This window comes from Pollachius pollachius (assembly GCF_949987615.1).
Source record: "Pollachius pollachius genome assembly, chromosome: 7".
Classification (NCBI taxonomy): Eukaryota; Metazoa; Chordata; class Actinopteri; order Gadiformes; family Gadidae; genus Pollachius; species Pollachius pollachius.
Genome location: NC_136940.1, coordinates 1,830,203 through 1,845,815, shown reverse-complemented (window position 1 = coordinate 1,845,815; position 15,613 = coordinate 1,830,203). Strand labels below are relative to the sequence as shown.

At 50.0% G+C, this 15,613-nt stretch overlaps 2 protein-coding genes across 2 annotated transcripts; both read left to right on the top strand.

Annotated features, from left to right (window-relative positions):
- Positions 1–3,567: 3,567 nt before the first annotated feature.
- Positions 3,568–9,433, top strand: LOC307078481 (allantoinase, mitochondrial; the record flags this gene model as incomplete). The annotated part of the gene is made up of 11 exons (XM_079740328.1): positions 3,568–3,717; positions 4,348–4,499; positions 4,983–5,097; positions 5,732–5,878; positions 6,037–6,082; positions 6,271–6,364; positions 6,636–6,822; positions 7,154–7,292; positions 8,565–8,737; positions 8,961–8,993; positions 9,287–9,433. 11 exons carry the CDS (start codon positions 3,568–3,570, stop codon positions 9,431–9,433), a joined length of 1,383 nt encoding a protein of 460 aa, XP_079596454.1.
- Positions 9,434–10,169: 736 nt separating this feature from the next.
- Positions 10,170–15,070, top strand: agxta (alanine--glyoxylate and serine--pyruvate aminotransferase a; the record flags this gene model as incomplete). Its single annotated transcript, XM_079739465.1, has 11 exons — positions 10,170–10,328; positions 10,451–10,643; positions 10,770–10,834; positions 10,966–11,066; positions 11,452–11,522; positions 11,812–11,896; positions 12,251–12,349; positions 12,949–13,018; positions 13,996–14,091; positions 14,474–14,602; positions 14,963–15,070. 11 exons carry the CDS (start codon positions 10,170–10,172, stop codon positions 15,068–15,070), a joined length of 1,176 nt encoding a protein of 391 aa, XP_079595591.1.
- Positions 15,071–15,613: the final 543 nt, after the last annotated feature.

The following is a 15,613-nucleotide window of genomic DNA, read 5'->3' as shown; positions in this document are numbered from 1 at the left end:
GCGTGTGGGTTGTGATTGAGCCCCTCGTCACTCGTCCCCCCAGGGGTTGGATGAGTTCACAGAACCCAACGCGTGTGTGTGTGTGTGTGTGTGTGTGTGTGTGTGTGTGTGTGTGTGTGTGTGTGTGTGTGTGTGTGTGTGTGTGTGTGGAGGACCAGGCTAGTAAAGCTAAACTGCTGTAGCAGGATATTGGTCAACAGATTCATCAAATGATATTTGTCGGGGGTCGTAAAGGAGGGCGGCGACGGGGTTGTTCTGAAACCACACTGCTCCACCTGCACCACCCAATAAATAGCACCACCTCTACCCAACCCTGACCAGGGGTGGGGGGGGGTATTGACAGGCTGGGGGGGTTTTATCGTATTGGTTTACATGCAAACTGCGTCACATTCACATTGATGTCTCCAAGCCTGCGTTTAGTAGAAAGGTGTCCTGCCGTTAAAACAAGGAGTCTAGCGTAATCCTCCGGTGAACAGAGGCCTCCAGACAGCATCTCATCCGACGCAACCATCACCTTGACCGGTAGGACAACATCAGGGGCGGAAAAATGAACTGAGAGGCCTGTTTGTTTGAGTTATCTGGGCATCAAAATAATGAACACCAGCTTGTGTTTAGGAGCAGACATGCTGAGGCTGTCCACGGCACAGTACCCAGCCCAACCCCTCGGCTGATAACAATGGACAAGGGTATTTAACGGGCTTTTATTCATCGATACGTCGTTCGTATCTCACCCCAGACGTCTTCCACCTGACACGGGCTACGACACATGAACACGACACGGCGTTCGTCAACATGGATTCCGCCTGACATCGCGTAATAAATACCGCGTACACAACGAATCAAATATAAAAACAACACGATATCCACAGTGAATCACAACCGTTTAGATTGAATGACAACACGTCGGTGGGCTCTCAGAACCAGGGGTCTTGTGACAGCTCCGCGCGGCCGCACCCTACACCCCGCTACACCCTCCTACACCCCGCAGGATCCCGGGAGGATCCGCCGCCCGCCGCACAGACGCGCCTCGTTAAAAATGCATCGGCGCCTCATCACCGGAACAATGAGGAGGGATGAGGCTCACCTCTCGGCCGGGTCTCTGCGTGGGCTGGCTCCTCTCCTGGAGCCCGCTCGTTGGATGCTGCTGTGTGTCCTTGGTTCGTGTTCACCATCCACCCCCACCTCCACCGCCGCCACCCACCGCCTCGTCTCGTCCCGCTGTCCCGCGATAACGACGCTATCCTCCGGTCAAAACGACGCCGTCTTTACCCCCCGACCCCCTTCCATCAAGCACGGGGAAGCCAAGGTAAACGGATACCGGAGAGCTCTGTTCTGGAGCCCCCGGTGAAAGGAGAGAGAGAGGGGGAGAGAGAGAGGGAGAGAACGGTGAGGCTACACTCCGGCTAAGGGCAAAATGGCTCTGCTGTCTCCTCCCTGCTGCGCCTCCGAGAGGATGCTGAGCTCTGTGGTGACGTCAGCACGGAGAGAGCGAGGGAGAGGGCAGCGGCGATGCGGAGGAGAGAGAGAGAGAGAGAGAGAGAGAGAGAGAGAGAGAGAGAGAGAGAGAGAGAGAGAGATTAGGATATCAAGTTGAAAACTCACACGAGTCTTAACTGCAGATAAATAAACGATCTTATGTCCGTCAAACCGACAAAGAACTCAAATGTATATTAGCACATGTTAAGTTATGTTACGCTCAGTCAGTATTAATACACTTGTTTCAAATCAAGATAATGACAAGACAGCTTTTGAAAAGAATGAAAAGATTAAGGCCGCTTGCATTTACATTAGACTTGCAGTGTTATTTAATATGCACATGTTGTTTAATGTATTATATATTATATACCCTATATTATGTGTTGTGACAGTGGTCTGTACAGGTGAATACTGCGGGCTGGGTTGCCAGGTTGGGCAGGTATGTGACAGTGGTCTGTACAGGTGAGTGCTGCGGCTGGGTCGCCAGGTTGGGCAGGTATGTGCACCTCCAGGGTCCACCAGCCCTATGAGCTGCAGGTAACCTGGAGAACAGGTGAGCTCAGGTTACCTGCAACACAATGCAGACGCTTTCAATGACCTCCCTCTCTCTCTCTCCCTCCCTCTCGCTCTCTCTCTCTCTCTGTCTCTCCGTCTCTCTCTCAACTATTGTATTTGAGGCATCATTATAATGTTCTAATAATGTTAATGCTGAATCATTCAGTCAGGATTGAAAGTTTAGACGGCAATGTAAGGCCTGTTTGTCTGCTGGTTGTCAGGTTAGCAGAAGGCCTGTTTGTCTGCTGGTTGGCTGGTTAGCAGAAGGCCTGTTTGTCTGCTGGTTGTCAGGTTAGCAGAAGGCCTGTTTGTCTGATGGTTGGCTGGTTAGCAGAAGGCCTGTTTGTCTGCTGGTTGGCTGGTTAGCAGAACCCAGACGACCCCAGGTGAACGCCAGCTAGCTTTAGCACTGGAGCATGCTACTGGCCTTCTAGCACTTAGCCACCAGCAGCCTCTCAATCCGGGGCCCTGGACCCTGAATAATTCATAGTCCTGAACGAGCCACTGCCCGTTCAGGGCCGGCCTCTGACTGGGACGTGCGTTTAAAGACCTACCACTACCGACGTATTAACGAGTACATTTACGTTTCATGTTTTTATTAAAAGCGTTTTAGGTCTGTCAAGGATTAGTATTTCCCATGAGAAAGGTATTGTTGTGAATGTGATGGATGAACATTCAATACATGATGTGATGGTGATGAAGCGACGACGAGTCAGAGGCTGGCTGCAGCATCTGTGGTGAGACCTTCCACCGCCACTGGGGGTCGCTGTGGGGACATTTATCTTGATACATTTGTCCAATAAAATCAACCAATCAAAGATCAAAGCAAAAGATTTAATCAATATATTGTTTGTTAAGATTGGTACTTGGTCCTTGATATTGGTTGATGAGAGTGACCGAGTATAAACTATAGCTGGAACCCAACCATTCAGTAAGAAGTTTCCCCTCGTCATGAAAACCCAGGTTACATTGAGACCATCATGAGTGTGGAGGTGCGGAGACCAGACAACCACTACTTATGTCTTAAACCAACTGCTGAACTAGAAATAAACAACCTTTCACACATTTATCCTGATAAAAATGGTCATTAAATACTGACTGCAATTGGAAAAGGAATTGCAGTCCATAAGAAAATCGAATTGGCAGCAATTTCAATCAAATCTATTTCCATTCATTGCATGTAATTCCATACAATAAGCCGTAACTCGCGATCAAAAGCGATCAGAACCAATGGTTATTAACTCAGTCGGCTTCAAAGCGGCTCAGGGACTTGAACCTCGACGTGCTCGCTCATCAGCCTCGGTGTCATCAGCATGGCGGCATGGTCACAGAATATTACGCACACATTTCTCCCGAAAACGCACATGCGGCGACACGTCCAAGTTCGCCTCCGATCAATAGGGGTGACGTCGGGACAGGAGGCGGAGTTAACCGCTCCTGTGCTGCAGGCCTCCGACACGCTGTCACACATCACACAGGTCTGCAGCATCTCAGACCACCCGTTGATAGACAGCTGTCATCGTCCGTCGTCTGAACATGGAGCTCGGTGCGACCGTCCGGGCCGTCAAGAGCCGCCGTGTGCTGCTTGGTGACGTCATCCAGCCGGCAGTCATCTACGTCAGAGACGGGAAGATCCAGAGCGTCCGGCCCGGGAGCGCGCTTTCCGAGGACGAGGATTCTTGTGAGGTGGGCTCGTGTTCAAATAACAATCAGTCATCGGTGTTCAAATTCCCGTTCATCTGGTCTTTTAAGTCGAGTCAGACTGGGAACTGACTTCCCAGTCAACTACCTGTCGGGGCATCATATTCTAGATAGATGAAAACAAATGCTAGACACTGAAAAATTATAAATATCTATAGATAAAGAGAGATATACTAGAAAGCAATGTATATTGCAGGGTAGGCCATATAGCTAGCACATAAACAAAATCCAAATATGTGCAGATCTATTTATGTGCAGAAGTCAAAGTTCTACACAATTAAGAGGTACATATCAGTACAGTTGCTTATCAGTACAGTAGCTTGTGATCATCACTCGATATGTTATGCAATTAAAATACATTGCATAAAAAGTTATTAAAGAGTTATTAAAAAAAACTAAGAGGATACAGATGTGTTACGAGATGAACAATAACACGGTTGACACGGTTTAAAGCCATTATCAGCAACGTTGTCAATAAATACCTTTGAAAAGGCTGTCCTGTTACCGATATCACAGAGCCTACACAATTTCGTCATCTCCACGACCTCCTCACTCGTTCATCTCAGCGGTGACGTCCCCGTGATGACGTCAGCCTCGCTGCATTTGTGTTTGCAGGTGTGGGACGTGGGCGACCGGGTGGTGATGCCGGGTCTGGTCGACAGCCACGTGCACGTCAACGAGCCCGGGCGCACGTCCTGGGAGGGCTTCTGGACCGCCACGAGGGCGGCCGCCGCCGGCGGTGTCACCACCATCGTGGACATGCCGCTGTACGTGACTTCCTGCCCCCCCCCCCCCCCCCGTACCTACAGACCCTCCTACAGCACCAGCAGTGGCTGTCTGCACTCAGGAAGGAGTTTACATGATGGGGGGGGGTTTGCATTTACATTCAGGTCGTTTATCAGGTGCTTCTATCCAAAGCGACTCACAATAAGTCCATTTGTCAGAAGAAAGAGAAACAACAATATATCACTGTCAGTACAATAAGGGTGACAACATACGCACAATATACAATAAGTGCGTATGAGGGCTGTGTCTTTTGCTTGGGGCCGAGTATAGCGGTGTGTTCGACTCCCAGTACCAGAGGGTTCTGGGTTTGAGCCGAGCTGAGATCGAGTTGGCATCCTTGTGCTAAGCTGCCCGTCTCTGTAAACATCCCTGGACGTTGTTTAGGAGCACCCAATCTGGCGAGTACCAAAATAAATACTGAGACCCTTATTTTGAAATGTGTCGTGTACCTCCTGTTCCCATAGCAACAGCATCCCCCCGACCACCACGCTGGGGAACCTGGACGGGAAGATGTGCGTCGCCGAGGGCCAGTGCTTCGTCGACACCGCCTTCTGGGGCGGGGTCATCCCTGGGAACCAGGTACCGTGATTGGTCAGACATCGGCAGCCGCTGCCTCTCTCGTCTGTCCAATGGGAACTGGGGAGAAGTCCAACAGAAGGGAATAGCTCAATCGTTCTTTAACGTCCCAGAGCATGGAAATGGGTCACACACACACACACACCCACGCACGCACGCGCACACACACACACACACGCACACGCACGCGCACGCACACACACACACACACACACACGGAAAACCACAACAACAATACAACAAAATACAGTGTCAACAGGAGTTCAGATCAAACTAGGGTCCAACAACTGAGTGCAAAGCGTTGTGAAGCTGACAGGATGGAAGTTGACAGGATGCCAATTGGACCAGGTTTCTGTTGGTCATCCTAGCAGGAGCTCTGATGCAGCGGTGCCAACTCATTCAGCAGCCAGTGACACTGTAGAATAGCAGTAGCATTTCTGCAAAGAATCTGAGATGTCATGCTGAGGTACCGGGGATGTCATGATGTCCAACCCGTGTGGTTGATCAAAAGTGCTTTGAAATTAGGGCAGTGTTTTGATTTTCGGCCAGGGGTGTAGACCTGGTACTAGATCAGCTCTGTGTGTCCCTGCACTCCCCCAGCTTGTTAAAGTCCCCCCGCTGGTTCCCCTCCCTACAGCTGGAGCTTCGGCCCATGGTCTGGGCCGGCGTGGCGGGCTTCAAGTGCTTCCTGATCCACAGCGGCGTGGACGAGTTCCCCCACGTGGTCGACGCCGACCTCCACGCGGCCATGCAGCAGCTGCAGGGAACCGGGAGCGTCCTGCTGGTAGGTCACGCCCATCAGGACCCTGACATCACACTGGGGGATTTATATGGTGATGTCCACATCCAGGAAGTGAAACTACCCACTTCCTGCCCTTGACCTCTATATCAGCGTCTTCTCAATGTAGGAATGGTGGTCATGTGAGTTTTGTGTTCCCCTAGTTCCACGCAGAGAAGGAGGTTCCCGAGGCGATAGAGGAGAGTGGTGGTAAGTAGCTATCCCTCTAATAAAATAGTCCCGTAAAGTACATGCGACGCTGCCAGGATTTCCCTCCAGCCATGCATTGGTCCAGCCAGCACCATAACACCCAATGGGCCAAATCCAGAAGGGTGGTCCAAAACCTGGGGTGGACTTCCTGGAGCTTTAAGAACCTGCCGTTTCCCCTGCGCCTTCAGACCCGTGTGAGTATTCCACCTTCCTGCGGTCGCGGAAGGACGTGATGGAGGTGGAGGCGATCCGCACCGTGACACAGCTCTGCCTGCAGTACCGGTGAGAGCCACAAGACGCTCACCAGCAACACCTGCACTACAGTACTGCAGCGGTACTGACACCACAACATGCTTGACGATACGCAGCGGTAGGACGTTTGGAGAGCAACGTCTGCTTAATGGCTTAATAGTATAGCAGTAAAAACAACGTAACGGCCCCGTCATCAGGGGGCAGGATAGTCTAGGGGTTAGGCTCTTCACACACTCAGCCCTGAGGGTCCGGGTTTCGGATCCCAGTGTCCCTCTGAAGTCTCCGCCCTCCGCCCCCTCAGGGTCCGGTGTCACATCGTCCACCTGTCCTCGGCCGAGCCGCTGGCTCTGATCCGGGAGGCCCGGTCGGCGGGGGCCCCGCTGACGGTGGAGACCACCCACCACTACCTGACCCTCTCCTCCGAGGACGTCCCCGCCGGGGCCACGCAGTTCAAGTGCTGCCCTCCCATCCGGAGCAAGGCCAACCAGGTAGGCCCACCGCTAGTCCCGGCGTCGGGGCGGGGGGGAGCTGACAACGTGGCGTGTCTGACGGGAGACTGGAGTGTGTTCTCGTTGTTGTGTACTTTTGTGTTGTTGTGTGCATGCGTTACGTTCGATGATGTCATTACGAACCTGAAGCTCAGAGTCGGGGCTCGTGGCTCGTTCCGACTGACATGCATCAGCCTCTCAAAGACCCGCCACAGCGTGACTATCCTTCACTGTTCCACTAGCCTGCGTAATAGTTGGTCTCCCGGGTCCAGTGGTTCCCCGGGGCCACCGCACTCTAACGCCGCGGTTGGCGGGCTCTCTGGGCCCTCAGGAGCAGCTGTGGTCGGCGCTGAAGGCCGGAGACATCGACATGGTGGTGTCGGACCACTCGCCCTGCACCCCCGAGCTCAAGAACCTGGGCGCTGGAGACTTCAGCCAGGCCTGGGGAGGGATTTCCTCCCTGCAGTTTGGTAACCACCGACAACGTCACTGTTTAGCAGCCATTTACTAATTAAACTTCTTTATGTCATAAGAAGCAGGTAGGGTTAGGGGTTCTCTTGCTCTGCGATGCCTACAGGTAGAATGTGGACATTGGGAATCGAACCCCAAACCTTTTAGAAGCTTTCTATCCTATCGCTTCTATCGCTGGCTGTCACTCATCTTGGCAAGGCAGGGAATACCTGCATACCTGCACAATACCGGAATCATAGTCATCGTCTGACTCCAAGTACAGTAAGGTATATGTTTGCACCTGAACTTGACGTAGTAGACCATTAGGTCTCTTCTCCCACGTGACAGTTCAGACGGTGCGTGTGTTTGAGTAAAGTCCATGAGAGACAAACAAACAGCCCAGTCTGACAGTAATAATTGACAGGTTCAAAGTCTCCCGTCTCTTTGAAAGACCTCCGCTACGAACCAGAAAGCTGGGAGCTTTATGTACCAAGAGAATAAACATGTATCCCCAATGTTAGTCTGGATATGAAGATCTGTCAGGAAACGTATCCAGTCAGCTGGTAGTAGGAATATGGATTTCTGATCGTCCATTCCAGTCCAACCCTAGAGGACTTGCACAAGGCCCATTGCTTTTAACCACTGAAAACACACAGCTTTCTTACCATTTTACAATCGTGTTATTTAGAAGAGGCTTTTATCCAAAGAGACTAATTATTTATTAATGTAAGAAGGGGTAAGATCTTGCTCAAGGTCGCCTCCTACAGGTCAGACTGAGGACAGAGGGGATGGAAACCACTAGAACCCCCTCCCCACTAGAACCCCCTCCCAACTAGAACCCCCTCCCCACTAGAACCCCCTCCCAACAAGAACCTCCTCCCAACTAGAACCTCCTCCCCACTAGAACCCCCTCCCAACTAGAACCCCCTCCCCACTAGAACCTCCTCCCCACTAGAACCCCCTCCCAACTAGAACCTCCTCCCCACTAGAACCCCCTGCCCACTAGAACCTCCTCCCCACTAGAACCCCCTGCCCACTAGAACCCCCTCCCCACTAGAACCCCCTCCCAACAAGAACCCCCTCCTCACTAGAACCCCCTCCTCACTAGAACCCCCTCCCAACTAGAACCCCCTCCCCACTAGAACCCCCTCCCAACTAGAACCCCCTCCCCACTAGAACCCCCTCCCAACTAGAACCTCCTCCCCACTAGAACCCCCTCCCCTCTAGAACCCCCTTGCCACTAGAACCGCCTCCCCACTAGAACCATCCTGTGTGTTCTGTGTGGTTGGCAGGTCTGTCACTCTTCTGGACCTCCGCCAGTGGGCGGGGCTTCCAGCTCTCGGACGCGACGCGCCTCCTCTCCCGGAACACGGCCCAGCTGTGTTGCCTTGACGACCGGAAGGGGAGCCTGGCGCCGGGCTACGACGCCGACCTCGTCATCTGGGACCCGGAGCGGGAGTTTGTGGTGCGTGTTAAAAGAAAAGGGTTATTCACCGGAACTACTTCAAACACTGCCTGAATATTAAGCGCAGCTCTCCGACTTACAGCATGAACATGTAAAACATTCTAGAAACACAATCATTTTCCTTATCGCACATGTTAGCATAAACGCCCTAAAAGGCGGACCCTTCTGTGTTTTTAATAAAAGCCAACTTCTAAGACTATTTGTTCTTTCCTCGTCTGTCCAGGTCCAGGAAGGAAACATCCACCATAAAAACAAGGTACGCAAACACCGCCCTCGATACCATCACCAGGAAGCTACGATACGCTAATCATCGAAAAGGGCCCCTATTTCGTCACCCAGATCAGCCTACCATTTGGTACAGTCCACTAGTCTGACCCACCATTATACATCTTGGACTCTCCCACAGGTGAAGTCTCCAAACGGGGAGGTTCGTAACGGCCAATCTCATCACACCCGGGGGAAATAGTGGCCCTTTAAATGTAAAGATACCCAGTCTTATACCCAGTCTTTTTGATCAAATGTGTGACCTTGTGATGCGTCTTCCTGCAGGTGACGCCCTACCTGGGGGGCACGCTGCGGGGACTGGTGCACGCCACCCTGGTCCGCGGCCGGCTGGTCTACAGAGAGGGCTGCTTCTGCCCAAAACCCTTGGGCAAGCACCTGCTCGTCTCTCCACGACAGCCTCAAACCCCCTAACTCCCTAATAAAACAGTTTTATAACTCTGCTGCTGTGTTGTCATTATTATGTGGAGAGATGGGATTTTTCAAATTAAACTAATAAATCTGGATGTTGCCATGACAACAATTTAATAATAATCACATAATCAAAATCCGCTAAATAAATAAAGAAAGCATATTTTTCATAGCAGTAAAAAATATCTGAAAAGGTGACCAAACTACTTATCTCTGAACCAGCTTTTTTGACCAAACCACTAATTAAATTAGCCTTTATGACTGTCTATCCTAAACCAAATTACTGTCGTCGGAAACGGAGGGGGCATAACCCCCGGGTCTGTGAACTGTACCTTCACCCCCAGGCCCTGTTTGCAAAGGACGGGGTATCATCAGGTTTTAATCAGCACGCACACGCATATCGTCCCTAATGCGATCAGCTTTGTCTTGCATTTAACTCATCTGCCAATAATTAACTTAGTAAGCTTTAATACACGACTACAGTTGAGCTGTTCTGATTAGAAAGCGGAGCAAATGTATGAAATATGTGTAAATGGTGCATAAAAATAACTTTTATTAGACGTAACGTGGAAGTGGAACAACCATGATGTAATACATAATATCACGACAGTCCCCACAACGAAGCTTCAGGTCCCCTTATTGACATAAGGAGCTCAGTGGTCGGACAGGGGGGTGGATCCGTCCACCTCTTCTCAGTAGTTTGTGTTCGTCTCGTCTAGTCCATCGCCGCTCTGGCACCATGTCGTCTCTGTCGGTCCCGAAGCCCGCATGTCTGAACAAACCATTCGTGGCCCCGCACCGGTTCATGTTCGGTCCGGGGCCCTCCAATGTCCCCCCGCGGATCCTGGAGGCCGGGGCCAACCCCATCATCGGGCACATGCACCCAGAGATGTTTGAGGTTGGTGGGGGGACTTTTATTGATAGGGAATGGTCTTTAACTTTTTATCTTTCCTGACGAATTTTTTGTGATTTAAAAGATGTTAAATGTCCACCGATTTGATGACTTCTTCTGTGTCCCAGATAATGAGTGACATCAAGAGAGGCATCCAGTACGCGTTTCAAACCCAAAACAACTTGACGTTCGCGGTCAGCGGCACCGGCCACACGGCCATGGAGTGTGCCCTCTTCAACGCCCTGGAGCCGGGAGACGGCGTCCTGGTGGCGGTCAACGGGATCTGGGGAGAGCGGGCCGCGGACATGGCGGAGAGGATAGGTGCGGTGACTTTTTTTAAATTTATTTTTTGTAATTAGTTCGGATGATTCGTGGTTTACTCCCGGTCACAGTGCTGTTAGGTTAGGATGCCATTTGTGGCTGTTTATTTTTTTGACCGCTTTACAGGTGCGAAAGTAAACAAGATTTCAGCACCCCCTGGTGGTTGCTTCACGAACGACGAAATTAAAAAGGTCGGTTTTCATTTAATTTCATCATCATCTCTATCAAGTATTCCTTTATTTCTCAAATGTAGAAATCAAGCGAACCATACATGCATGCATGCATGTTCATATGTTTGAGTAGTTTTGTTAATCCAACGCAGGCCCTGTCGAAGCACCGGCCCGCCCTAATGTTTCTGGCCCATGGAGAGTCCTCGACTGGGGTCCTTCACCCCCTGGACGGCATCGGAGAGCTCTGCCACCAGTATGGAGCTACGCTGCACTCCATCATTAACCACATATGCATACAGCAGTGCTTCCCAGGCTATGGTCGTAGCTCAGGGCTAACCTCATTGCATGTGGTTTCAACGGAGATGGCTTATGAGCTATAGATATGTGTTGATACATTTAATTACAGACTACAGGTGTGTATTATTAGTTTAATTGCACACCTGGTCTACAGGTACATAAAGATACAGTATACCTGTATATTGGATACCTCGTCTACAGGTACATAAAGATACAGTGTAGAACCTGTATATTGCTCTCGGGTCTACAGGTATATAAAGATACAGTGTACCTGTATATTGCTCGCCTGGTCTTCAGGTGTATAACGATACAGACAGTTTAATGACTCACCTGGACTACAGGTACGGCTGCCTGCTCCTGGTGGACTGTGTGGCGTCGATGGGAGGAGCTCCTCTCTACATGGACAAACAAGGTGGAGCTTCATGAGAACCACTGAACTGCCTTTAATTAGAGATGAAGGATTAAGGCCCAAGTATCTTATCTGGGTTTATATCATTTGCAATGACAAGATTATTAACCATGTTTTTAGAAATGCGTCTGAAAATGTCGGAACCATTTATATTTTTTACTCTTTCGTTATTATTTATGTTTTTAGTTGTAGGTATTTTTTTTTATACTCTTTCCCTGTAATCACAGTTGAATTTTGTAGGGATTTAAATTTCATACTCCTTTCCCCTAATTTTTACCGTTTGTATTTGCAGGAATTGATATTTTATACACAGGCTCCCAGAAGGTTCTGAACGCTCCTCCTGGTTCCGCCCCCATCTCCTTCAGCCCCAGAGCCTGGTGGGTGTTCATTCAGTATCACCTACAATAACAGCACTACCAATATTATCTTATCACAGTATTATACAGAACATAAGTCATGTTATCATATTATACAGTGTAGTCAATACAGAAACACACATTGTGTTGAGAGATCAACATGAACGTAGCCCAGCTGGTCTGTTATAAACCGCTAAGAACACCTTTTTAATATAAAAAAAACAGGGTGTGTTCTAACCATTAAGAACACGTCCTCAACATCAACAGGGTGTGTTCTAACCGTTAAGAACACGTCCTCAACATTAACAGTGTGTGTTCTAACCGTTAAGAACACGTCCTCAACATTTACAACATGTCCTCCTCTGGTGTCCGCAGCCAGAAGGCCTTCAACAGGAGGACCAAGCCCGTGTCCTTCTTCCTGGACCTGGCCTGGCTCGCCAACTACTGGGGCTGTGATGACAAGCCGGCCAGGACGTAAGACCTCTGGACAACCCTGGAACAGGGCTAGCCTGGACCGGGTCTAGCCTGGACCAGGACTAGCCTAGACAAGGACTAGCCTAGACAAGGACTAGCCGATACCAGGACTATCCGAGACCAGGACTAGCCTGGACCGGGTCTAGCCTCGACCAGGACTAGCCTAGACAAGGACTAGCCGATACCAGGTCTATCCGAGACCAGGACTAGCCTAGACCAGTTTCTAGTCAAGTTCTAGTCTCTGATGTGGTCTGAGCACATAGTAGGACTCGCATGTTCTCCCTAAACGTCTTTCCTGCTCCTCATGTGAAATATAATCTAATCACCTGTCACACCACGCTAATCTCCAAATAATCAAACATTTAGAATGTTGTAGTTAGGTTAGTAATGGATAGGGAATAGTGTTTGATTAACGAATGCCAGGATGAGTATAGCACTTAGCTTAGCTTTGCACTTCTACTGCAATGCTACGTAACGCTCCATCTAGCCGTGTTGCCAGGGAACCACAGAACGGCCCCTCCACAACGCAGTGAGGCCCTCTAGCGTTGCTAGGACCCCCAGACCGAGGCTCTGACGCTGTGTCTCCCCGTCCCCTGTAGGTACCACCACACCGGCCCCGTGTCGGCCTTCTACTCCCTCAGAGAGGCCCTCAGGACGCTGGCTGAGGAGGTGAGGAGCCGCTTCAAGGGCCACTCTATGAGGGTCCAGTGGGAGGTGTCTGACGGTTAGCTCAGTCGGTACAGGCCACCGGTTAGGCTGGTAGGTTATACCCATCATGCATCTGGGTGGCCACTCCCACATGTGAGGACACGGGGTGGATTCTGAGCTTGTATTGGCTGATCCATAATCAGGCTTAAACTGTATTGATGCAGTACTAGTTACGAAATAATAATAAGTACTATTATGAACAATACATATGAATAATACATTGTAAGGTTGTACGTAGAGTTTGTTTCTATAAGGTAACTATATCTGTATGTAAGCTGTATCAGGTAAATGTTTGCCTCAGGTAAGTAGGGCCCATCTAAAGGTCATCTGGTCTCAAAGCCACTGCTCCAAAGCCACTGCTTGTTTTGAACCACAAAGCTCATGGTCACGCTAGCGGACTTTGCATCACCATACTTTTAACTGATTCTAAACAACAAAATAGCAGACTACGCCTTTAAACAAACCATACATTGGTTAATAATTAAATAGTTATTCAGTTACTCACCCAAAGGTTAGCGAGTGAACCCTTTCCACAGTAGGAACACAGGTGTGTGTCATTATCATTAATTCATTAGGGGTGCGTTTGATTTATGTCTGCTTGTGTCCTAGTTTGCAGTTTTGAGTTAACTGGTACTCAGACATGAATGAAAGTGTTGGTTGTGAGAAATAACATGAATGGTCACATGAATGTTTTTACACCAAGATCTAAAATGTAAAACCAAAGAAGTTGGTGACACCCAGGCACTGAGAATGGATTTGTTATCAAATGAAAAGATTCCACACACACGTTATCAACGGCGCTGTTCCTTACTGCACACATGAGTGGCGCCCGTGGGAATCGAACCTGAAACCCTGACACTGCTACCCACATGCTCCACCAACAGAGCTAGGCGGGACCAGGGCGTGCAGCACTGGTTAACCCTTTGTGTTCCCCTCAGGGCTTGGAGAAGTCCTGGGCGCGACATCGCACCGTGGCTGAATACTTCCACAGCGGTCTGGAGGACATGGGCCTCAAACTGTTTGTCAAGGACAAGGTCAGCCCCCACCCCCCCCCCCCCGTGTATTCATAGATTATCCTAATCATCCTACTAATACGATTAATACAGAGATAACAGTGATACTATACTTTACTACTTTTTATACACTTTATACTAACTTTGCTCCTGTATCTTTTCATTTTTGGCACGATTTCGTTTTTTGTTTTTTTTAAAAAGCACTTTGAACCTGTTTTTATTTTGTGGCATCCTGTTGTGGTTTGAAGTTAAGCTCATGTCATTATCCTGCCGTTCATCGTCATCATGGAGGTGGTTCTCATGTGCTGAACGTCTAGCCCTTTGGGCTCCGGATCATGAAACCAGGCGCTCTAGCTGGCCATCTGTCCCCTCCCCTTGACTCCTGCTGTGACCCCCGCTGCAGAGCTTCAGGCTGCCCACGGTGACCACCATCCTGGCCCCCCCCGGCTACAACTGGAAGGAGATCACCTCCTTCATCATGAAGACCCACAACGTGGAGGTGTCTGGGGGCCTCGGGCCCTCTGTCGGCCTGGTAGGGACCCGTCACTACCATACATGGATTGTGTTGTTCATATATATTATGTATATATCTGTTGAGGACTAAGTGAGACGCGGTTGTTCTGACTGCACGTGGCTCAGGAGGTCGAGCGGGTTGGCTGGTAACCGGAAGGTTGCTGGTTCGATCCCCGGCTCCTCCGAGTGTCGAGGTGTCCCTGAGCGAGACGCCCCCCCCGACCGCTCCTGACGTGCCGTCTTGAGACGCCGCCGCCGGTGTGTGAATGTGTGCTTGAATGGGCGAAGGTGAAACAGTATTGTAAAGCGCTTTGCGTGGCCACTGGTTAGTAAAGTGCCGTATGGATGCAGTCCGGTGACCATTCCTCTGGGTTCCCAGGTGCTGCGTGTGGGTCTCATGGGGTGCAACAGCAGTCGGGCCAACGTGGACATGGTGCTCAGTGCCTTCAGAGACGCCCTTCAGCACTGTCATAAGAGCAAAGTGTGAGACACTCTGGTTGTTCCTGTGGAGCTCTGAATCCAGATGTTGTGTTTTAAGTACCAGACAATCTGTAATAAAGCAACGTGTGTGTTTGTGGAGCTCTGAATCCTGACAGTGTGAATCCACACTCATTTAATGTAGGCCTTTTGGAATTTGAGTAATACATCTATCAATTTTATACATTTGCTTGGGTGCCATACAAATGGTTGCCCTATTACACTATTATAGAATAATGTAAACTAGGTAGGCAACAGGGCGGTATAAAGGAGGTCATAGAGGCGGTCGACTGGGCGGCGCCCTCTCTGGTGAGCGCTGTCGCCTTCAAAGTAAAATGGAAGAAAAAAAAAAGATTTAAAAAAACATTTTCGCCGGGCGCTCGTCCTGATGTTCTGCCAAGAGGTGGCAAGTTAACTATTAAAGAAATATACTTTGCACCCCTGTTTCTTAAAATGTTTACTCTGCCCCAGCCACGCGCATACAGGTGTACATGCGCACTGAAGGAGGGGGGAGGGGTCACTGTTGGATGCGCGTCACAACAAGTCAGAGAAG